Source organism: Amphimedon queenslandica, unplaced genomic scaffold (genome assembly GCF_000090795.2).
Source record: "Amphimedon queenslandica unplaced genomic scaffold, v1.1 AMPQUscaffold_13516, whole genome shotgun sequence".
Classification (NCBI taxonomy): Eukaryota; Metazoa; Porifera; class Demospongiae; order Haplosclerida; family Niphatidae; genus Amphimedon; species Amphimedon queenslandica.
This window is the reverse complement of record NW_003546248.1, coordinates 20,030-44,714: the sequence shown is the minus strand read 5'-3', so window position 1 is coordinate 44,714 and position 24,685 is coordinate 20,030. Positions and strand designations below refer to the sequence as shown.

Here is a 24,685-nt window from a genome sequence, read left to right as displayed (position 1 = left end):
TGACTCATCACATCAGTGTTTACAATGGAGGAGAACTTAGCTTTAAAAGTAATTTTACAGCCAACCGTTCACTTCAGTGACGAAGAAGAGCCTTATCCACTACCTAAAGACAAGAGCCTAACATTCTCACAGTATCCCCAGACAGGACTAGAAGTGAAGAGAAGAATACAAGACAAATTTCACATACCACTGTGTCTACAAACAATTTATTTTAATTCATTTGTACTCGAGGACAACCAGGAACTGAGAAACATACACTTTAGAGACGGGGACACCCTCACAGTATCCTACACTACTCATGGCGACCTGGCTACTGTCCAGGACACACTAAAATCAATGAAACAGATGCTGTTGACACTAACTCATATGTCTAATGTTCTAATCACCAACAAAATGACTCCTGCAATTGAAAGAATGCTAGATGACAATCTCAATCCATTTGTCATTAAGAATCTTATCGAAACTCATTTAGTGAGGATGCCACGAGAAAAAGCAGAAGCTAATCATCTTTATTTTGTATGCAATGGTGGACTGCGATTAGGACTTAAAATACATAAGATACTAAGCAGCATACCTTGGGAGAAGCACATTCTCACCACACAAATGCTTGAACATCACATACTAAACCTGCTATTTTATCTCTCTTCTAAATATGGTGTAAGGATTCTGATGAAACAGCATCCCGGGATTATAAGCCAGCTAAGCAAGTCTGTACTACGTGTTCAGATAACACCTCATAAAGCTATACTCTCCTCACCTCTGGATAAAGTGAGCGCCACTTATGGGAATGCTCTACTAACAGAGACAATGTACCAAGGAATGAATGTAATTGTGAAGTAAGTAAGATTAGCAAAAAACATCATGGTTTTTGGTCAAATTTCACCAAAATTGAAAAGGAGAAAATTTCCATTTTATACATGTTCTTGTGCTGCATAGAAATTTTAAGCTGATCTGGATCAAAATTGAATTTTAAAGTTGCTCAAAAATCTGGTCAAAATTCATGTACTACAGTACATGGTCTCGGGTCAAATTTTGTCAAATTAAAAAAAGAAAATTCTTTATTTTTATAATTTTTCCTGATACACATACATATACTTACTGGTATGTTGTGTAGAAAATTTGAGCTGATTCAGATCAAAATTGAATTTTTTATGAATTTTAAAAGTTGCTCAAAAATCTAGTGAAAGTCCCTGTACATTAGTACATGGCCTCAGGCCAGATTTTATTAAAAATTGCTAGAAAATAATTTATATAATTTTTCCGATACATACACATGTTTTTATGTTGCGTAAAAATTTTGCTGATCAAAATTATATTTTTTATGAATTTTTAAAGTTTACTATAGCAGTTATTTTCAATCATTTTCTTTTATTGTAGTCTCTCTGAGTTGACAGAATGTCAGATTGAGATAGTACAAACACCAGAACTAATTGAACAGTTAGCATTCTCAATGCTCTCACCCTCTTATTCCATCATATGTCCTCAAACTGTCATATCAACGTTCCTATGTCTTAGCTACTCGCCCCAGACCCACAACTACCTCACAGCTCCAGTCATAACTCACACCATATTTGAGGTCTGCAAGAAGATAGCACAAGAATGGTCATCAAGCAATAGTCGCTATGCACTGACCCAAGGGAGTATCATTATAGTAAAGTAAGAAATTATAGCAATAGAATTGAACTACAAACAACAATATCAACAATAACATGTTTGCTAAATAATAACTATTATACTGTACTGCACTGATATAATGTCACATTAAGCTAGGTTTACATTTGACGAAACGGTCAGAAAGTGTGTGGGCGATCTGACTTTTTGATGCAAAAACGCATTGAAGTTGACACAAAATTGACCAAAATTTAATTTTGTGCTCATTTGCTTTGCATTTTGTGGCGAATGTAAACCAGGCTTAATAGTACTGTACTGCATTAATTAATGTACATTGTATGCTTCTTTTCTACTATAGATATTTCATTACACTCTTCTTTGCATTTGTTGGTACAGCCTCTGAGACAGGCCCTCGTAGACTAGAGCCGTTCCTTCCTGACATTGTGTCACTAATGCACAAGTTCTTACGTTGCACTACACCTAAGCAGGTCCACCAGTCTGAGGTAGAATCAGGATATTTTGAGTCAACCTTCAAGCCTTACGTGTCGCTTTGCTATTTCGATTACAACAGGAAAATCTCTAGTCCTCTCTGCAAAGAATTACCTCTACTACCGGGGTTTTATCAAACGTGTATTCGTGCTGGTATATTTAGCCTTCAAACTATGTCATATACTGACGATTTCAAAGAAATTGTGGAGAATGAAGGACTCCATGATTACTTAATGTGTCTTCCTTGGTACATGAGAGATGATGAGCTAAGAGAAGAGGCTGAAGTTTTGTATAGATTGGTACAGGCTAAGATAAAGACATCATGTCCTCCTACACTAGTTAACCTAATAAAAGGATATCTAGCAACCAATGCTGGCTTTACACTACAAGAACTAATGTCACCTTCCTTCATTGAGACACTCGATCAAAGATTAACTTATAATTAAGCTTGTACAATTTTTATAATAATTTGTATAACATTTTAAAAATTATTGATTGGAAGCTTTAGTCAAACAAATACACACATCAGCTGTCAATACTGTCAGTGCTGCTGTATGAGCTTTCAACAGAACTGGGAGTCATTTTATCGAGTAGTCTTGACGTCTCCTGACTATCAGTATATATTGGTATGTACACTTGGTGGCTTTTCTTTCCTCTGAGGGACCACTTCCACTTCCAACGAGGGCCAGGGCTACTACTGGGTTCCTCTCTATTGATGTTAACTGAGGAGTCTGGAGTGTCTGAGACAGGAGGCCCTCTTGTCATCCTATGTGAAGAATTTATTATAATAATCAACAAATTTCACACATTAATATTTTTTCAATGTTTGTTTACAACTAAGCAGGGCTTGTTGCAAGCCCTTCCAAAAATTATAGTTACATGATGTATTTGCCGTTAATACTCAAAATAGACATCACCCTAGAGTATAGTTTTATACTGTTTATTGTAAGGAAAAGTTTTCGTAATTAGATACTGTAATTGTAAAGGCATTATTTTGGTGCACCAGAATAACCAATTTATGGATTGGTTGCATGAAATTGGGTGGATGAGTTTATATGTACCTCAATCAAACTTTCTACACAGCAGTAACAGTATCAATATCAGATAATTTATAAGTCTACCTGAAGTAATTTCTTAAAAAAATCCAATACACAACAGGAGCAAATGTTATAAGGTAAGTGAGTGAAGTGATCATTATAAAACTGTAATAAATAGAGTGAATATACAAAATATAATAATATTTATTAATTACCAGACTCCTACATGCCCTATCACTTGATGCTTTGTGCCATAGAACCAAAGCATGCTACTAACAGACTGAACTGTATTAACAAATGATAGGAAAAGTGCATAGCGATAAAAAGACTTCTTTGCTATTAAAGAGAGAGAGAGGGAGAGAGTGATAAAATGACATGGTGCCAATGGAATATGCATAGACTCACTAGGGAGGTTCCATTTCTGGTACAAACGAAAAACATAAAGGCAAAATATTAAGCAATAAATCTATGAAAAAAAGATTAAAAATAGAATATGAATATGGAATTATTTACAATAGCGAAAAGGGTAGAGTAAGTAAAGGTGAAGAGCATCCCTCCATGAGTGAAGAGACCGTGTGTTTCACACACAAGAGGATAATAAACTTTAAGGACATCTAACAAACACTAAAAGAGAAGAAAGCAAATTATTAATGAGTGGATTATCATTCTATTTTACATGTATGACTAACTTGAGTTGTCGTAAAAATAAGTGAAATCAAAGAAATAATGAGGACTGTCACTGTTAACTTTAATCGAGAATCAATAAAAAATTCTATGAAAAAATTAGATAGAAGGCAGAGTAGGTAAAGATTAAATTACAAATAAAAATATTTTGGGGGGATATTTTTACAAAACATGTATATCATATGACATCAGTACAAATGCATCACTGTTATTAACTTACTGATTGCAAGACCAAATACAACAACAGATATTTCTGTAGCTAGTATAATCCCTCTTAAGATATAGTGCAATAACTACATGTATAGTGAAGGGGGAAGAGTAAGAGTCATGATGTAAACAAGAGGTGTGATAGTTATGACAGGGAATATTGATAATGATAAACATTTTGTGTAATTATATAATGATTTATAATCTTTTTTTTTACTTTAGCTGCTAAGTGTTGGTGACCAAGAATCATGGCCAGAATCCCTCTTATGCTGCAAACGACTGGTATCAAAAATATCTGCAAATAAAGCAATCCCATTTTTTGATCATAATTTTGTTTAAAATGTCTCTCACCAGGCAGTAAAGGATACTGAATAGCGGCCACGTTAGTCGGAGTTTCTTCACAGTCGGTACAATTTGCAAGAGTAAAAATATTACAAAAATAACATTACAGAATAAAATAAAGACATCGTAGAGACGAACTCTAAAAATTAGCAATAAATATCACACATTGTTATTACTAGTACAGATTACTTTGAGTGGGGTATAGTGTATGTTTGCATGATCACACAAAAGACTTTGCTCGTGTCATTGAGGAGAGTACACCACGTGACGTCTGATATATTAGATATCGGGATCACAGACATCCTCTGGCCTCCTCTTTATCTCCTTTTTTTTCTCTCTCCAATCGCTGAGAGATAGAGGCTGCTGCACTGCTGCAAAAGCAGAAAAAAATTCTGATTGACCACGCCTTTTAATTTTAACTATAGGCGTGGCTTAAATTAATTTTAAAATGGCGGCTTGACTGATTATTATCACGTGATTTACACGTGAACATCACGTGGTACTTTGGCGGGTAGTGCCTTATTTTCGCGGGAAATAAAATCCACCCTCTCTCTCCTCTAAGCACTGACAATGGCGGTAAGTCAATCCTTATCTTTTAATTCTCTATTTCTCCCCACAGGAAAACATTTTATCTAGTAGTTTTGGTGAGCCGAGCAGTCCTCCTGAAACACCTGCAGGTTAACAGCTCTTTCTCCTCCGCCATTTTATTATAATATTTTTATTGATTTATTATATTATTTATATATTTATTTTAATAGGTGGAGGTGTAGAAGAGCCCTTGAGTCCTTTTGAAGATGAGAGAGACGCTCTGTTAGGAAATGAATCAGTTGTGATGGAGGAAGAGGAGGGGGAGGAGCTTTTTGGAGACAACATGGAACGGTGTGTGGGCAATAATTAGAATAATTATTAAAATAATAACGTCAACGCAAATGCTTTAAAAAATGAGCACCTACCTTGTTTTAAGATCTTATTGTGCATGTATGTCTTTTAGATATTATTAATAATTATATAATGTTTTTTTAATCTTTTAGTGATTATCGTCCTATGCCTCATCTTGATGTGTATGATGAGAATGTTGTTGATGATGAAGACTATGAGGCTATGCCGGCTGATGCTAGAGCAGCTGCCGAGAGAGAAATGAGAAAGAGAGACAGACAAGAGGCACTCTCTCAGGGAAGAATGAGGCCTGGTCTTCTTTATGGTATGTTGTTGGGGTAACTATGGTAGTACATGATCTGCCGAATTTTGTCAAAAATGGTTTAGAGACAATTCTTAATTTTTATTTTTTTCCTGTTGCATATACATGTTCTTATGCTATGTAGAAAGTTTGAGCTGATTCTGATCACAATTAGATGTTTACAAATTTTTAAAGTTGCTCAAAAATCTGATCAAAGTCCCTGTACTTATAGGGCAAAGTACTATATAAACTATTTAAATACATTTTGAGTACTTTACAAATTTTAAAGGTCTAGTACGAGTATGTAATAGTTTCAGTAGCTGTAATGAGTAAAGTATTAGTACTTCAATAGAGAACTTAAGCACTGGAATATATAGACTATGATGTTTATGAGAAGTTCACTGACATAGTATAAATTTGCCGAATTCATAAATCTATTACAATTTACACCTTAACTTGTTAGCTCAACCTTAGCTCTTGTTAATGTTCAAAGTACCATATACTGGGATATTTTCACGTTGCTATATTTTGTGTTGGGATATTTTCACATTTCAAAGTACCAAGAGTACTTGAAAGTACTTTGATATTTTCTCTGTACTAAGTACAAGTACCAGATTTAATAAAAGTACTTAAATACATTACAAGTATTTGGCAGTGGTGTGCTTTAAGGCTGGTTCACAATATTATGCTAGCCCTGACGTTACGTTGACGCTGAATTAGAATCTGTTTCTATTCTAGTGGAAAGGATGCGTCAAAAGGTCAAATTGCCCACGCTTTTGATTAAAAATTGACGGTATGTTGGCCTAACGTCATATTGCGAACCAGCCTTAAGTATTCAAGCACCAAAGCACTTGCCCCATGTCTGATAGTACAGGGTATTTCACCAGATATAGCTATGAGTGAATTCTCTATTTTTATACTTTATATGATGTAGATGAAAGTGAAGATGATGAAACTGCTCCACCATTGTCTAGTAGGAGACGTAGAGAACCTGGAATGGAAGAAGCAATGGAGGATGTAATGATAATAATAATAATAATAATTATTATTATTATTAATAGGTTGTGGAAACTATTGAGAACCTTGAGGATCAGAGAGGACACACTGTCCGTGAGTGGGTGAGCATGGCCGTCCCTCGGGCTGAGATCAAAGCTCGTTTTAAAAGATTCCTTGCAACTCACATTGAGAATGGAACTAATATATACAGAGAGAAGATCAGACAGATGTGTGAAGGTAGAGAAGAGGGAGAGAAGGAGGAAAAAAGGAAGAGAGAGAGGGAGAAAGGGAAAGAGAGAGGGAAAAAGGGGGAGAGGGGGAGAAAGGGAAAGAGAGATGGAGGGAAAAAGAGAGAGAGAGAGGAAGAAGGAGGGGAAAAGAGAGGAAGAGGGAGGGGAAAAGAGAGGGAAGGAAGAGGGAGAGAGAATAAAAGACATGTAATGTACATGTAGGTGACAGTGACATGCACATATACATGTACATGTTTACATCAAATTACATGTATAATAATTTTTACTATTCCCAGAGAATAAAGAGAGTATTGTTGTTAACTACAGTGCATTAGCCAGTGTGGAACACGTTGTCGCTTACTTCTTACCCGAGGCCCCAGCAGAAATGCTGGAAATTTTTGATGAGGTAACCATCTGGAAAACTTTTTAACCATTTCTGACTCTCTCTTTCTCTCTTTCACAGGCTGCAAAAGAAGTTGTACTCTCAATGTATCCAAACTACATTAGGATTGTATCTGATATTCATGTCAGGATATCAGACTTACCACTTATTGAAGACCTCAGATCATTAAGGTAATGGAATGATGACACATTGATCATGTTACATACGAAGATTAAATTCCGTGATTTATGTATTTTGAAAAATTTTGCACATACATTAATGCACCCAAACCTAGCCAAATCACGAAATTTTATACCTGCAAAATATCTAGCCTATACGTGGTATTGTATATACTCTACCTCTTCTCAGGCAACTTCACCTGAACCAGTTGATAAAGACAACTGGTGTTGTGACCAGCTCCACTGGTATCCTCCCCCAGCTGAAGATGATTAAATATGATTGTCAGAAATGTGATTTTATCCTTGGGCCGTTTTATCAGAAACAGGATCAGGAAGTTAAGCCTGGGAACTGCCCAGAGTGTCAGTCAAGCGGCCCCTTTGAAATAAACATGGAACAAGTAAGGAAGCTTTATCATTTTATTAGGTCATTTTATTTAGTTAGGTCATTATTTACTATTCATAGTAAAATGATTGTAATTAATTATTGCTGTAAATGTACAGATATTTATAGTAATAATGCATGTCATAATGTACATGTGCAATGTACATGTAGATGTACATTAATATTATACATGTACATTATTATTACACATGTACATGTACATTATTACATGTATATTTATTCTTTATTTTTGCTTCCTTAGACTTTGTATCAGAACTATCAGAAGATTACAATTCAAGAGAGTCCTGGTAAGGTTGCAGCTGGTCGTCTCCCTCGCTCAAAAGATGTCATCCTCTTAGCTGATCTTGTTGACTCCTGTAGACCAGGAGATGAAATTGTTAGTGTAATAATTTTATAAATTATTACCTTTCCCCCTCTCTCTCTCTCTTCCTCTCTCTCTCTCCCCCTCCCTCCCTCCCCCCTCTCTCTCTCTCTGCAGGAGCTGACTGGTATATACACTCATAACTATGATGGCTCGCTCAACACTGCTAATGGCTTCCCTGTCTTTGCTACTGTCATACAGGCTAACTATATTGTTAGGAAAGATGACAAGATGGCCGTTGAATCTCTTACTGACGATGACATTAAGATGATACACACTTTAGCACGGGATGAGAACATTAGTGAAAGAGTAAGAGAGAGAGGAGGGGGAGAAAATTATTGAAAAAAAAACAAATTCATTTATTTCTTTTTTAATTAGATTTTTGCAAGCATGGCTCCCTCAGTTTTTGGTCACGAGGATGTAAAAAGAGCAATGGCTCTAAGCCTCTTTGGTGGACTCCCTAAAAACCCAGGTACAATACCTAATCTCATCACTATTTTAATGAAATCATATTTTAGGTGGTAAGCATAAAGTGAGGGGTGACATTAACGTGCTGCTTTGTGGAGACCCTGGAACAGCCAAGTCTCAGTTCCTCAAGTACATGGAAAAGATAGCCCCCAGACCTGTTTTTACAACCGGTCAGGGCGCCTCTGCTGTTGGTCTCACGGCCTATGTACAGAGGAGTCCACTGACTAAAGAATGGACGTTGGAGGCTGGAGCGCTGGTCCTTGCAGATAAAGGGGTGTGTCTTATTGATGAATTTGATAAGGTTAGACTTAAAAAATTAAAAATTTTGACTGAGTGACATTTCTAAAATTGGTTCTGCTAGTACATGTACATGTATTGATGTCCTTATGCTACACTGTATGTATAAAGTTTGAGCTGATTCCAAGTAGAATTTACAAATTAGTTATTTTTGGGGAAAAAAGGGGCATGATTTTTTCCAAAAATGGCTAACAAAATTACCACCAATTTGTATTACATTTTCTGATGCATATTGATGTCCTTAAGAATGCTGTGTAGAAAGTTTGTACTAAAAGCTTTCATGCATTGTAGTCATTGTTATTACTTATTCATGCCAACTGTTTGAGAACATTTTCCTCTTTCCCTTAAGATGAATGATCAGGATCGTACTAGTATTCACGAAGCAATGGAACAGCAAAGCATATCAATATCAAAGGCTGGAATTGTCACATCACTTCAAGTAATATATTACGTTAATAATTGTTTTAATTTAGGACCTATACTTTGTAGGCAAGATGCTCCATTATTGCAGCTGCCAATCCAATCGGTGGTCGTTATGATCCTTCGTCAAACTTCTCTGAAAATGTGAGTTTTGGTGGTAGCTACTACACCTGTACATGTAAGACTAAGACTACATGTAATTACATGTACACCGTACATGTACATGTACATTATACACGTATGTGTAGATTGTGTATAATTATTGATGATCTTTAGGTTGATTTGACTGAACCAATTCTCTCTCGTTTTGATATTCTTTGTGTCGTAAGAGATATAGTGGATCCTGTAGAGGTTAGAAAAAAAGAAAAACAACTTTTAATTTTTTTCTCTCCCTCTAGGATGAATTATTGGCTAACTTTGTTGTGGACAGTCACATCTTTCATCATCCATCAAATGATAGTGCCAATGAAGGACAGTTCTCTCTTCCTTCAAGAAATAATGTTGAGCCAATACCACAAGTATGTACAACCCAATGGTACCATGCACTGGTTGATATTATTACTATGATCATAGGATGCTTTAAGGAAGTACATAGTGTATGCTAAGGAGAGGGTTCATCCCAGCATTAGTCAAATGGATACTGATAAAGTACCTAAACTTTATGCCGAATTGCGCAGGGAATCACTGGTAATTTATTTATTTTATTTATGTAAATATTTTTGTTTTATTTGTTTGTTTGTTTGTTTGTTTACTTGTATAATTTATTTATTATTTTTATTTTGTAGAGGACAGGCAGTATACCAGTCACTGCTAGACACATTGAGTCTCTCATAAGGATATCAGAGGCTCATGCTAAGATGCATCTGAGGGATTTTGTGATAGACGAAGACGTGAACATGGCAATAAGAGTGATGCTGGAGAGCTTTATAGACACACAGAAATACTCAATAATGAAGACAATGAGAAAGGTATGGACAATTGGACATGTACATGTACAGTACCACTCTCTCTATTTCTTGCTAAAATGACTATTAAATATTTCATTACGTTTATACATGTACGTGTACATGTATGTATTTTTGCATGTATAGGCCTTTTCCCGGTATTTGGCGTACAAGAAAGACAATAATGAGCTCTTGTTGTTCATACTGAAGCAGCTGGCCAGTAACCAGATGAGTTATAATCGTAATCGTTATGGCAGTGATGTGCATGACATTATTGAAGTACCAGAAGAAGACTTAGTGGAAAAGGTAAGGAGATTTGAATAATGGTAGATGTAAAGTTTTTTTTCTTTCTCTCTTTGCCTCTCACTCTCTCTCTCAGGCACGACAGATTAATATTCACTCTCTTTCCTCATTCTATGAGTGTGATCTGTTTGCAAACAATAAATTTTCTTATGACAAGAAGAGGAAAATTATTATTCAAACACTCTGAGAGAGAGAAGGAGGGATTGTTCATGAGTACTTCATATCCTCATCTTAGTTAATATCTTATGAATAAACTAACTACAGTGTATTCTGCTAACTTTACAAGCACATAAATCACAAAGACAGACATTAATAATGCAAAGGGAAGGGAATTTTAAAAATGTTACAATTCAATATGGTTTGATTCCTCTTGATTGTCTTTTTCTTCAACTCGCTGTTTAGCATGCTCTTTAAGCTCAATTTTTTCATCATGCTGTTGTTGTTGTCTTCTTTCTTTTATTCTTGAGAGTAGTTCCAGTATTATCTCAATCAAACGATCAAACCATGATCTAATTTCAGGGTTAACACGGTTTGCACATGTCTCCCACAGATCAACGAGCCAATCTTCTGTTGTGGGTAACTTTCTAACACCTTTTATTGTCGGATCATGTGGGTGAGACTCTCCAGCTAGGCAGAAAGGTATGCTATGAGCTGTTTCTTTATCCATGTGGCCTTCAAGGTGCTTTGTGATTGATCTCTTGTAATCCTCCATTAGGTCTTTCATTGCTTGGCATTTTGCCTCTTCTGATGCCAAATATTTGATCTTGCTATCCTGAAGAAGAAGATTAGCAAACGTTAGAACAATAACTGTCCTTTTCCATGCCTCCTTATCAAGTGCTTTTCCTAAAGCTTTCAGCAACTTGATTTCGCTATCACTAAGACGGTTGGTTATTTTTATGCATATCAAGATGAGATCAAAACTGTCACTCTTAGGTATTTTGTGGTTACTCTCAGTACTATAACCATATGTATCATACACTCGTAGCTGTACTCCCTCAAACTCTCCTTCATAGTAACTTTTTGAAGCTTTAATGGAATCTGGTCCACAGCCAGTTTGTGCTAGAACTTTTGCCAGCATGACATTGACAAGAGTCGACTTGCCAGCACCAGCCAGTCCAGTGAAAAGAATGTGAACAGGCTTATTGCCCAATTTCTCTTTGTGTTCTTCTTGAAGGATTGTTGCTTGAGGTTCTTCTAATGGCACTCTAGGTATATTTTCATTAGGAAAGGTCACTGGTTGTATCTCAACATCATCATCTTGTACATCAAGATTGCTGTTCCATTCATCATCCATGTCGGTAAACAGGAAAGGGATTTTCCCTGGGGAATGTCCTATATGTTTTGTTATATGATGTTTTGTCTCTGCCAACATTATTGGAATAGCAATTAAAATTAACTAACTATATGTATAGTATAATGTGTGATTTTATGACGTAATGATAGCTATTATTGACATTTGTACGTTTTAAATAAGCTTTGATTCACGGACCGTAACTGCCACATGGCTAAAGTATAGGACATACTCTACGCTTGAATATTCACTATCTTTCCTCATTCTATGAGTGTAATCTGTTGACACTGGTGGATCTAGAAAAATTAAAAGGGGGGGTTCCATTTCACTTAAGTAGGTGGGGCTCATTAATTTTAATTATAAAATGAAGGAAAATTGCAACTTCTGCCTAAGGGGGGGGTTCCATGGAACCCATGGATCCCCCCTAGATCCGCCACTGCAAAAATTATAATCGAAATACTCTGAGAGAGTGGGAGGGATTGCTCATGAGTACATTTCTCCCAACCCCCATATACCTAGTACATGTACATGTTAATGAACAGCAGGTACTAGCCGTACAGCAGGAAATATTTGCGGGGAATTAAATTTTGCGAGTTTGCGATTCCATTTAAAGCGCAAAATTTAAATCCGCAAAATAATGAAATTCATGCATGACCACAGTAGATAATGCTACAATAACTGTCAAAACCGCAAATATTTAATCCGCAAACCAGGTTATTTTTTAAGGATTCGCAAAATTTTTCTCCGCAAAATTAACCAGCTGTACGGTATACTAAAACTTGCATGTGCACATATTAATAATTTAAGTGTAAGTTCAATGTATTTTTGTTTTATTTATTTTATTGGCTTAATGTGATTGCCTGACCATACCCATAATTGTTCAAAAATTTATTCACTGAGATACGAGCCTCATTTCATTTTACTTCCTGTATGTGGGTGTGGCTAACCATGACATCACTGGGGAGCTTGCTGTAACAAGGGAAATAATCCTTTATTCTCATGCCTATTGCCAAGCACTGATTTAATGATTGGGATCATTAGCTTTCATTATTCTAAGCATGAAACTGCAAGAAAAAAAATCCATAATACACCACGTAAGTGGATAACAAAAGATAATGGTCCCAATTTTTGAATTAGTACTATTACATTAAGAATAAAGGATTATTTTCCCCTGTACAACAATGAATTTAGCTGCAGTGAGCTATGCCCCTAATAATGTCACATTTAGCTACATCATATCACCAACAGGAAGCAAAAATGGGCATTTTTGAAGGCTTATATTTCAGTGAATAAATTTAAATTTAGACAATTGGAGCTAGGACACATCATTATTATGGTCAAGCAATCATATTAAGCCAATAAAATAAATACATTGAACCTACCCTTTAAGATACCAGTATACCTTTTCCCACTAAGTCTTCTCTGGTACTTCAATCTTGCACATCACTGCCATAGCAAACACGATTAATTGCTATGGCAGTGATGTGCATAACATTATTGAAGTACTAGAAGAAGACTTAGTGGAGAAAGTAAGGAGATTAAAGATATTGGTAGATGTAAGGTTTTCATTCTCTTTTGCCTCTGTCTCTCTCTCAGGCACGACAGATTAACATTCACTCTCTTGCCTCATTCTATGAGTGTAATCTGTTGGCAAACAATAAATTTTCTTATGACAAAAAGAGGAAAATTATTATTCAAACACTCTGAGAGAGAGGGAGGGATTGTTTATGAGTACTTCATATTCTCATCTTAGTTAATATCTTATGAATAAACTAACTATTATACAATGTATTCTGCTAACTTTACAAGCACATAATAATGCAAAGGAAGGGAATTTTAAAATGTTATTCTAATTCAATATGATTTGATTCCTCTTGATTGTCTTGTTCTTCAACTGGCTATTTCTTTAAGCTCAACTTTTTTATCATGCTGTTGTTGTTGTCTTCTTTCTTTTATTCTTGAGAGTAGTTCCAGTATTATCTCAATCAAACGATCAAACCATGATCTAATTTCAGGGTTAACACGGTTTGCACATGTCTCCCACAGATCAACGAGCCAATCTTCTGTTGTGGGTAACTTTCTAACACCTTTTATTGTCGGATCATGTGGGTGAGACTCTCCAGCTAGGCAGAAAGGTATGCTATGAGCTGTTTCTTTATCCATGTGGCCTTCAAGGTGCTTTGTGATTGATCTCTTGTAATCCTCCATTAGGTCATTCATTGCTTGGCATTTTGCCTCTTCTGTTGCCAAATATTTTATCTTGTTATCCTTAAGAAGAAGATTAGCAAATGTTAGAACAATGACTGTCCTTTTCCATGCCTCCTTATCAAGTGCTTTTCCTAAAGCTTTCAGCAACTTGATTTCGCTATCACTAAGACGGTTAGTTATCTTTATGCATATCAAGATGAGATCAAAACTGTCACTCTTAGGTATTTTGTGGTTACTCTCAGTACTATAACCACATGTATCATACACTCGTAGCTGTACTCCCTCAAACTCTCCTTCATAGTGACTCTTTGAAGCCTCAATCGAATCTGGTCCATAGCCAGTTTGTGCTAGAACTTTTGCCAGCATGACATTGACAAGAGTTGACTTGCCAGCACCAGCCAGTCCAGTGAAAAGAATGTGAACAGGCTTATTTCCCAATTTCTCCTTGTGTTCTTCTTGAAGGATTGTTGCTTGAGGTTCTTCCAATAGCTCTCTAGGTAGATTCTCATTAGGAGAGTCCACTGTTTGTACCTCAACATCATCTTGTACATCAAGATTGCTGTTCCATTGATCACCCATCTCGGTAAACAGCAAAGGGAATTTGCCTGCTGGGAATATCCTTTCATCATTGATAAGAGAGGAAAGGAAACTATTATCTATTACTCTATCACCTATGCTAATTCATGTTTACTATTAAGACAGGAATGGCTAAATCAACTGCACTCTATATACTGTGAAATTTTATGACATAATGATGGATGACTTACTATTGACATTTGTACATTTTAAAGTAAATTTGATTCAGTGTCCGTAGTACCACCTGGCTCAAGTATTGGGATGTACACCACTTTGTGTAAGCCATCATTATGAATGTTTTTCATAGGAATAAATGTATTTTTACTATCAGCCATCATAATAATAAATGTATTCATGCCATCTAGGAAGAAGAGGAGTACAAGAGAGAGTGGTATATCCTTTAAGATTAACATTCACTCTCTTGCCTCATTCTATGAGTGTAATCTGTTTACAAATAATAAATTTTCTTATGACAAGAAGAGGAAAATTATTATTTAAACACTCTGAGAGAGAGGGAGGGATTGTTCATGGTTATTTCTCTCCCAATTTGTACATGTACCTTAAATTTGTAAAGAGCTTTTTCTGATTGATGAGGCTAGTTTGCTTTTACAATCAGTATCATTTGCAAGTTATCTACTCTTGCTATAAGATATTAAGTAATTTTAACAGACACACAAGTCACTATTCTCACTAAACTATATATAACTACACAAAGTTTGAGGTTTGATGCTAAGCACCAATTTTTCCCTAATGAGCACCATTTTACTTCAAAATATTCTACTTGGTGAGCCAATTGCGCACTAACTAAAGTCTATTAATTATTAAAAACCTCACCCATAATAAACACATGTGTGTGCATGTGCTGCAGCAATTAAAATGGCAAACTAATCAGTCTAGCTTATAGTAGTACTAGTGCTCTTAGCTCACCAAGAGTGGAATATTTATATTATTTGGTGCTCATTTTGCTCACTCAAAATAATTTCTTATTTTCAACTCTGAGCGATACCAATGGCAGTAACAATATGAGGGAGAAAGGAAATTGATAAAATTGTTATTGCAGAAGCCCCTATTACCAGAGCTCTAGCTCTGAATAACCGTGTCCGGTTACTGGACCTCTGTCCACTTCATTGCAGTTATTCCTCTTGATCATTGCTCTAACTTCTTTCTTCAAGATCAACTTTTTGAACTTCAAATTGCTGTTCTTCATCATGCTGCATTATGTTGTTGCTGCTCTTTTTTTAATATTTTGAAGATTATTCTCTTAATGAAATCAAATAATTGATCAAACCAAATTACTTGAGTGCTGCTGTCATCATCTGGTTTTTCTACCATTATCACTGGTCACTTGTGACTATAGTTCATTTATTGCTACTATAAAGGCATAATGAGTAGTCCATAATGAAAAACAAAGAGAACTAGGTGGCCTAATTATCTCTATTCATCTACTTGTTTTGACAGTGTAGCTGGAACACGACTTTGCTATGAGTTATATTATTCTCTTTGATAATTTGATTACTAATGATGATCAAAAGACAAATTGTTTTTTGTTCCATGGTACATTTATGATAGTACTGAGGTATGGGCAAATGAAAATTAATGTAGAAAAGTTTCCAAAACTATTACTTTTATAATAAATTATTATAACATTTACTATTAATTTTAACAGCACATTTAGAAACAGTAGGCAGGCAGTAGCTAATAGCAAGAGTAGATAATAGCAAAGGGAAGCGAGAACAGTTATTCAATTAACAGTTCCTCCAATAAGTAGGCTTTCACAATCACATTTCCATACAGATTTGCAAAATCTGCAAACTTGAGACAGCATTTTTAGTAAGTACTCAATGAATCGATCAAACCATGGTTTAATTTTAATTTCAGGGTTGCTATGAACTGGAAATGTTTTGACTGTTTTCCACAGATCAACGAGCCAATCTTCTGTAGTTGGTAACTTTCTAACACTTCTATCTGATAGATCATGTGGATTGGACTCTCCAGCTAGGCAGAAAGGTATGCTATGAGCTGTTTCTTTATCCATGTGACCTTCAAGGAGCTTTCTGATACATTTCTCATACTCCTCCTTTATGTCATTTATTGCTTCGTGTTTCTCCTTTTCAGTAGGCATATACTTAATTGTGGGATCTTGAACAAGAAGATTAGCAAACGTTAGAACAATGACTGTTCTTTTCCATGCCTCCTTATCAAGTTCTTTACCTAAAGCTTGCAAAAATTTCTCTTCACTATCACTAAGGCGATTGGTTATCTTGATGCATACAAAGATAAGATCAAACCGATTACTTTCAGGTATTTCTTCGTTACTCTTATTATAATCATTTGTATCGTACACTTTTAGCTGTACTCCCTCGAACTCTCCTTCGTAGTAATTTTTTGAAACTTCAGTCGAATTTGGTCCAGAGACAACAGGTGCAACAACTTTCCCTAGTGTAGTGTTGACAAGAGTTGACTTGCCAGCTCCAGCCAGACCAGCGAAAAGAATGTGAACAGGTTTCTGTAATTGCTGAAGGTGTGTCTTGGTCTTATCACAAATGATTGGACCTCTGGGTGTGGGATCTTCAGGACGATCCTCGTTAGGCCCTGGTACATTTGTAACATCATCGCTGTCTTCTTGTTTCTCTGCCATTATTACTGATCACAAGTGAATAGCTATTCGTGACTGCTATTAAAGGATAAGCATTATTGTGAACTATTATGACATCATTCACAGGTCATGGGACTAACACTGTGGCTACTAAAGTATTAGTCTAGCTATGCGAGACTATTTATATACCAGAGAAAGGAAAGAGTACAAGGGATAATGGTATGTCCATTACCTTCAGGTAGCCATGTTTACCATCTCCTAGCTGAAGTCAGTAATGGGATGCCTTCAATAAATCCAATATGTCCTATCTTCTTGAGTCTTGCAACCTGTTGCATCACATTAAATTTTACATTGAACTGCAGGCATTAGATTTATATATGCCTGGCATTTCTAACCATTTCAAGGTCATATCCATTAAATGCATTTCTTTGACCACCATGAAGTAGTTCTGTAATCTGTATCTAATACTTTTTCACTCTACTTCTTTCTCTCTCTCACTCACTCTCTTGCCTCATTCTATGAGTGTAATCTGTTTACAAACAATAATTTTTTTAGAAAAATTATTATTCAAACACTCTGAGGGAGGGATTGTTTATGATTATTCCTCTCTCCTAATTTATTAAAGTGCTTTTTTCTGATTAATAAACACCAGTTACATATGTGCACATGCACTATCTTGCTTTTACAATCAGTTTAATTTTACCAAGTTACAACTAGATGTTAAATCTGCTATAGTAATTTTTAACAGACACAAATCACTAACTAACTACACAGTGTTCGAGGTAATCACTAGTGATGCCAATGACAATAACAATTTGAAGGGGAAAGGTAATTAATAAAATGTTATTGCAGTTATTCCTCTTGATCATTGCTCTAACTTTTTTCTTCAAGCTCAACTTCTTGAACTTTTTCAACTTGCTGTTCTTCATCATGCTGTTGTTGCTGCTCTTCTCTTCTTAATATTTTGAAGATTAGTCTTTTAATGAAATCAAATAATTGATCGAACCAATTTTTCTTTTCAGGGCTAACTCGGTTTGCACAAGTCTCCCACAGGTCAACAAGCCAGTCTTCTGTTGTGGGTAGCTCTCTAACACTTCTTTCTTTTGGGTTGAACGGATCAGATATTCCAGCTAGGCAGAAAGGTATGTTATAGGCCATTTCTTTATCCATGTAACGTTCAAGGTGCTTTGTGATAGATTCCTTGTACTCCTCCATTATGTTATTTATTGCTTGGCATTTTGCCTCTTCCATTTTTAAAAGTTTGATCTTGGGATCTTCAATAAGAAAATTAGCAAACGTTAGAACAATGACTGTTCTATTCCATGCCTCTTTATCAAATGCTTCTCCTAAAGCTTGTAGCAAATTAACTTCACTATCACCAACACGATAGGTGATCTTTATGCATAACAAGATGAGATTGAAACCATCACTCTTAGGTATTTTGTGATTACTCTCACTGTAACCATTCGTGTCGCATACTTGTAGCTTTACTCCTTCAAATTCTCCCTCATAGTAACTTTTTGGAGCTTCAATGGAATCTGGTCCACAGCCAGTTCGTGCAAGAACTTCTCCCAGCATAGCATTGACAAGAGTTGACTTGCCAGCACCAGACAGACCAGTGAAAAGAATGTGAACATCTGATCTGCCAAATTTTTCCTTGTGTTTTTCCTGAAGGATTGCTTGAGGTTCTTCAATGGTTGCTTGAGGTTCTTCAATGGGTAAATTTACATTAGGAGAGTTCACTGTCTGTACCTCACCAACTTCTGATGCATCAAGATTGCTGTTCCCGTCCATGCTGTGATGTCGATAAACAGCACGGGAATTTACTGGGGGAATGTCCTACTAAGCAACAGCATTCCTTGTCATCCAAACCTAATTATAATACTATGGCTCTAGTATCATGCATACTTGACAGCACACTCTCAAAGGATATTGTGTGTGTCTTATATTTTTAACCATTTTAAAGTTTGTACACTTGTAACCTCCCACACTTACATGAACATTCTTTGATTACCGTAACTGAAGCTACAATTAGCTTCAATTTACATATACAAAGTCTACTATATATAATATAAATCACTACGTGAGTCACTAACTGACAGACAGTAACAATATGAAGGAGAAGGGATATTAATGATAATGTTATTGCAGTTCAAAATGATGCCTCGTGATCATTGCTTTAACTCCTTTCTTCAATCTCAACTTTTTGAACTTCTTCAACTTGCTTTTCTTCAACATGCTGTTTCTGTTCTTCTCTCCTTGAGAATGTTTTCTTGATGAAAGCAAACAATCGATTGTACCATTTCTGTCCACGTAGGGGCTTAGAGCGCTTTGCAGATATCTCCCACAGATCAACAAGCCAGTCTTCTGTAGTCAGTAACTTTCTAGCATCTCTGTTTGTTGGGTCGGACAGATCAGATTTTCCAGCTAGGCAGAAAGGTATTTTGCGAACTTTTCTATTATTCATGTAGCCTCTGAGATGCTTTGTAATAGATTCCTTGTACTCCTCCATCACTTCCTTTATTGCTTGGCATTTTTCCTCTTCTGTTTTCAAAAGTTCGATCTTGGCATCCTGAGTAAGAAAATTGGCAAACGTGAGAACAATGACTGTTCTACTCCATGCCTCCTTATCAAATGCTTCTCCTAAAGCTTGCAGGAGATTAACTTCGCTATCACCAACACGATTGGTGATCTTTATGCATAACAAGATGAGATTGAAGCCATCACTCTCAGGTATTTCGCGGTTACTCTCACTGTAACCATTTGTGTCGCACACTTGTAGCTTTACTCCTTCAAACTCTCCTTCATGGTAACTCTTTGAAGCCTCAACAGAATCTGGTCCACAGCCAGTTAGTGCAACTGTTTCTCCCAGCATTGCATTGGCAAGAGTCGACTTGCCAGCTCCAGACAGACCAGTCAAAAGAATGTGAACATCTTTTTTGCCCAATTTCTTCTTGTATTTCTTATGAAGGAGAGTAGCTGGAGGTTCTTCAATGGGCTGGCCTTCATTAGGAGGACTCACTTCATCAATCTCTTCATAAAGATTGTCATCAGCATCACTCCATTTATTGCTCATGTTGATGATGGACAGCAAAGAAATGTCTCTGGGAAATATCCAGCAATTATAATATTGCTATTAGACATTTCCTGGAATATATACATATCTTGTAGTACTATAGACTAGACCACAAAAGAATTTGTGTTCAGTTTTCCATGAAATTGCTAAATAAGAAACACATCTCATAATAAATATCAAAAATAGCTTTGACTTGCTGTCCGTATAGTACCATCTGGCTAAAATTGGTATGTACTCTGCATTTTAAAGCCATTATCATAATGTATTCATGTACTCGACATTTGTAAGCCATTATTATAATGTATTCATACTATAGTAATCTATAGGAAGGAGGAGGAGGAGTACAAAAGATAATAGTATGTCCATTACCTTGAGGTAGCCATGTTTTTGCCATCTCCTAACTGAAGTCAATGACTAGCCTTCATCAAATCCAATATGTCCTATCTTCTTGAGTCTTGCAACTTGTTGTATCACACTACATTAAACTGCAGACATTGTGTCTCTACCATTTCAAAGTCTTCCATTAGTCTGTACATTGGGTAACCTCCCACACTATCAAATGCATTCCTCCACATGAACAACCATTCATCACAAGATAATTATCTCGGATTCTTTTCTCTCTCTCTCTCTCATTCTCATCCTCTCAGGCACGGCAGATTAATATCCAATCTCATGCATTGTTATCTAGTAATTTGTTTACAAATTGTGAAGAAAACTATTTTTATTCTACATATAATAAGATAATATAGATCTACTACACTCATTTTAACACACACACACACACAGCTTTAACAAAAGCTGTAATTCAAAATTTTTCTTCTGGATTATTTTGTTGCACTTCAACTTTAACTTGCTTTTCTTTAAGCTCAACCTCTTCAACTTTCTTTTGTTGCCGTTCTTCATTGTGCTGTTGCTCTTCTACCTGTTCATCCTGTTCTTTAACTTGCTTTTCTTCATTTTGCTGCTCTTCTTTTCTTAATATTTTTAGTAATATTTTTTTAATGAAGTCATATAATCGACTGAACCATGTCTTATTTTCCGGGCTGACGTGTTCTGCACAAGTCTCCCACAGATCAACAAGCCAGTCTTCTGTTGTGGGTAACGTTCTAGCATCTCTGTTTGTTGGGTCGAACGGATCTGATTTTCCAGCTAGGCAGAAAGGTATGTTACGAAGTGTTTTTTTATCCATAAAATCTTTAAGGTGTTTTCTGATACATTTCTTGTACTTATCCTTTATGTCATTTATTGCTTGGCATTTTGCCTCTTTTGTTCTCAAAAGTTCAATACTCGAATTGTAAATAAGATGATTAGCAAATGTTAGAACAATGACTGTTCTATTCCATGCCTCCTTATCAAGTGCTTCTCCTAAAGCTTGCAGAAAATTTATTTCACTATCACCAACACGATTGGTGATCTTTATGCATATCAAGATGAGATTAAAACGATGACTCTTAGGTATTTTGTGATTACTCTCACTGTAACCATTTGTATCGCACACTTGTAGCTTTACTCCTTCAAACTCTCCCTCATAGTAACTTTTTGGAGCTTCAATGGAATCTGGTCCATAGCCAGTTCGTGCAAGAACTTTCCCAAGCATAGCATTGACAAGAGTTGACTTGCCAGCACCAGACAGACCAGTGAAAAGGATATGTACATCATTTGTCCCAAATTTCTCCTTCTCTTTTTCATCAAGAATTTTTTGAGGTTCTTTACTAGAGACTAGTTCTTCCCTAGGTAGATTTTCATTAGGAAAGTCTACTGTTTGTATCTCATTGCTGTCTTGAACATCAAGAGTGCCGTTCAATTTATCATCCATGATAGCAGCCATGATAAACAATGAACATGGGATTTTCCCATGTTAAACAATAACATTACATGATAGCATGAAACGTCAGTTTGCATTGTAGTACTACAACTCTAGAGTAGTACATTCTATTGCACTATAATTATTAGTACTACACTCTCAAAGTTATTGTGTGCAATTCTTGACATAGCTTGAACTAAATAATAAACATTTCTGATTATACATATCAAAAATAGTCTTGATTCACTGTCCATAGTACCACCTGGCTAGAGTATTGGGATGTACTCCACACTTGTAAGCCATTATGATAAATGTATTCATACCAGTAATCTATAGGAAGGAAGAGGAGGAGTACAAGAAGAATGGAATGTCCTTTACCTTGAGGTAGCCATGTTTCTGCCATCTCCTAGCTGAAGTCAGTAATGGCATACCTTCAACAAATCCAATATGTCCTATCTTCTTGAGTCTTGCAACCTGTTGTATCACTGACATTACATTAAACTGCAGACATTATGTCTCTACCATTTCAAAGTCTTCCATTAGTCTGTACATTGGGTAACCTCCCACACTATCAAATGTATTCCTCCACATGAACAACCCTTGATCACCATAAGGTAATTCTATATAATACAATCATGTACTATACATGCATTACCACTTTATTTCCGCATACATATATACCTTTACATGTCTGAGTACATGCTTACCATAGTGTATTGATCTTCTTTTTGTCCCCCACTCTAATAGTTTCATCTGTTGCAAGAACCACCATGAAACCTCCTTCCTAGATATAATAGTTAATTTACAATGTACAACTATTTTTTCTTAATTTTTCTACCTCTTTTCTGTTACATGTAGTACATCAAGTCCAAAGTGAAATGCCCCAGCAGTAACTCCAGGTTTAGTTAGTATATTAATAGCTTTAGAGTCATAATGAACAGGTAGCTGACTGTCAGCATGTATGAACATGAGCAGCTTATGACTGGTGGCTGCTGCTCCTTCATTTAACTGGACTCCTCTACCTAAAGTAAAAATGGTAATACTGTGTATAAAAATAAAGTGTTTAGTTAACCTCTTTGACTGCAGGTAATTAATTTAAGTTTTACTCCTCTTCCTTTAAATTCATTTCTTAGTTCCTCCACAACTTTCTCAGGATTATCTGTGCTCTTACCGTCTGCTAGCACAATCTCTAATCTTTCAGGTGAATCTGCATTCTATTATAGTAATAATGGGTAATTTTTATGCTTGAAATACATGAATATTTACATACTTCAACTAGTGTTCTAATGACTCTGTCCAAGTTGTGAGATTCATTGAGTACTGGTATCACAATAGACCAGTGTGGTTTTAATATATCAGTTTTACTGATACCCATACACTTTTGAACTATTGGTAAATCCTCATCTTGATCCTAATGTAAGAAGAAGGAGAGAAAGTTTACTGGTGAATTATGTACATTATTTATTAAAGTGTTTGAATTGAGTAGTAACACTTACAATGTCATTAAGTTCTGTTGCTAGTAGTTTCAGTTTCAATCCTAATGCACTAGCAGCCTCTATCTGTTGCTGGAGTACTTTATCAGTCCCCCAATCTATACCTTTAAATAACTGACCTGTAAAAATGCTTCAATAAATATTTGATTTCTTTCATCATGAATGACTCACTGATTTTAGCTTCAGCTCTTGCTGATGCACCCACAGTGTAGTATCCACCATCAATTGCTGGTCCTAGAATAATGTCAGAACTTTCATCTTCTATTAGTTTGAATCCTTCACAAATCAAATCCGGAGATATCCCTGGTATATCAGATCCAACCTATATGTATAATACAGATTAATACATAATGCAAACAATGATTCCATAGGCTATAGGATTGCTAGCTTTATTGTATTGCATCCTTACAATTAGGACAGTTTGAGCTCCTTCTTTCATTGCTTCCAAGAGAGCGTTGCTCATTCTCTCTCCCAAATCAGCTCCTTCTTGTTTCCTATAAACAAGCACAGGATCAGACCCTCTGCTCCCTATCCAGTAGTCCATGTCCTGCTGGCTTCCTCCATAATAACGCACTTCAATGCAGAGATTGCTGATGGCAAGCTGAGCCTTCTTTAACGCGGACATTATGTGATTGCTCTTTAAGGAGATATAAATTGATGTTGTTATAGACAGTCTATATTCAATTACATGCATCTTAATTTTAGAATTGGGCCCTTTAATTATTTCAATCAAATCATCATTATTGCATACTCTATATTAGATAAATTACATGCATCTTAGTTTTATAGAATTGGACCCTTTAACTATTTCAAATCAAAATCATCATATGCATTTTAAAGGATTCCTAACCATTAGCAGCTGAAGGTGGGCGGCCCCAGATGCCCCGAGGGCGGGAATTAATCTTGTTTTGGTTTTCCCTGGGGTTGGATAGCGGGTGAAGAGCACTACTCTCCTCCGTAAGGTCAGCTGTCTCCTTCTCTTCCAGTTCTGATAGATACCCGGTATAACTCGCGTTAAAATGAGGTAATAAGCAACCGCCAAGTACAAAGGCAACATTTTTGGATAATTTCTACAACCAGCCACACCTTTTGATGGGCGTGACTAGTAACT

The 24,685-nt window shown here is 36.0% G+C and overlaps 5 protein-coding genes across 7 annotated transcripts; 2 read left to right on the top strand and 3 right to left on the bottom strand.

Annotated features, from left to right (window-relative positions):
- Window positions 1-2: 2 nt before the first annotated feature.
- LOC109583815 (uncharacterized) lies at window positions 3-2,621 on the top strand. Its single transcript, XM_019999297.1, has 3 exons — window positions 3-836; window positions 1,378-1,656; window positions 1,970-2,621. Exons 1-3 carry the CDS (start codon window positions 25-27, stop codon window positions 2,544-2,546), a joined length of 1,668 nt encoding a protein of 555 aa, XP_019854856.1. The 5' UTR covers window positions 3-24; the 3' UTR covers window positions 2,547-2,621.
- On the bottom strand, window positions 2,575-4,789 carry LOC105313953 (transmembrane protein adipocyte-associated 1-like). Its single transcript, XM_019999314.1, has 10 exons — window positions 4,560-4,789; window positions 4,380-4,509; window positions 4,246-4,323; window positions 4,042-4,114; window positions 3,827-3,909; window positions 3,651-3,761; window positions 3,543-3,603; window positions 3,353-3,473; window positions 3,222-3,302; window positions 2,575-2,866 (listed from the first exon to the last, which is right to left on the bottom strand). The coding sequence occupies exons 1-10, from the start codon at window positions 4,670-4,672 to the stop codon at window positions 2,626-2,628; spliced, it is 1,092 nt and encodes a 363-aa protein (XP_019854873.1). The 5' UTR covers window positions 4,673-4,789; the 3' UTR covers window positions 2,575-2,625.
- A 66-nt stretch (window positions 4,790-4,855) lies between these two features.
- Window positions 4,856-15,152, top strand: LOC100639844 (DNA replication licensing factor mcm2-like). 3 transcript variants are annotated; one of them, XM_019999287.1, is made up of 22 exons: window positions 4,856-4,946; window positions 4,990-5,047; window positions 5,129-5,249; window positions 5,402-5,571; window positions 6,482-6,564; window positions 6,609-6,780; window positions 7,070-7,179; window positions 7,237-7,346; window positions 7,525-7,732; window positions 7,979-8,113; window positions 8,216-8,407; window positions 8,477-8,570; window positions 8,617-8,867; window positions 9,213-9,302; window positions 9,353-9,427; window positions 9,560-9,634; window positions 9,682-9,801; window positions 9,857-9,970; window positions 10,069-10,251; window positions 10,375-10,533; window positions 10,607-10,621; window positions 15,017-15,152. In XM_019999287.1, the coding sequence occupies exons 1-22, from the start codon at window positions 4,941-4,943 to the stop codon at window positions 15,101-15,103; spliced, it is 2,628 nt and encodes an 875-aa protein (XP_019854846.1). In that variant the 5' UTR covers window positions 4,856-4,940; the 3' UTR covers window positions 15,104-15,152. The 3 variants fall into 3 exon arrangements, with proteins under 3 accessions (XP_019854846.1, XP_019854843.1, XP_003382965.1); XM_019999284.1 differs by lacking the exons at window positions 10,607-10,621; window positions 15,017-15,152 and adding an exon at window positions 13,418-13,631; XM_003382917.2 differs by lacking the exon at window positions 15,017-15,152 and having other exon boundaries at window positions 10,607-10,843.
- Window positions 15,153-21,082: 5,930 nt separating this feature from the next.
- Window positions 21,083-22,105, bottom strand: LOC105313944 (uncharacterized). Its single transcript, XM_011407774.1, has one exon. The coding sequence runs from the start codon at window positions 22,103-22,105 to the stop codon at window positions 21,083-21,085; it is 1,023 nt and encodes a 340-aa protein (XP_011406076.1).
- Window positions 22,106-22,233: 128 nt separating this feature from the next.
- On the bottom strand, window positions 22,234-24,659 carry LOC100636312 (uncharacterized). The gene is made up of 11 exons (XM_003382973.3): window positions 24,425-24,659; window positions 23,984-24,211; window positions 23,746-23,896; window positions 23,578-23,693; window positions 23,352-23,492; window positions 23,154-23,295; window positions 22,920-23,103; window positions 22,789-22,865; window positions 22,604-22,701; window positions 22,460-22,555; window positions 22,234-22,411 (listed from the first exon to the last, which is right to left on the bottom strand). Exons 1-11 carry the CDS (start codon window positions 24,629-24,631, stop codon window positions 22,325-22,327), a joined length of 1,527 nt encoding a protein of 508 aa, XP_003383021.1. The 5' UTR covers window positions 24,632-24,659; the 3' UTR covers window positions 22,234-22,324.
- Window positions 24,660-24,685: the final 26 nt, after the last annotated feature.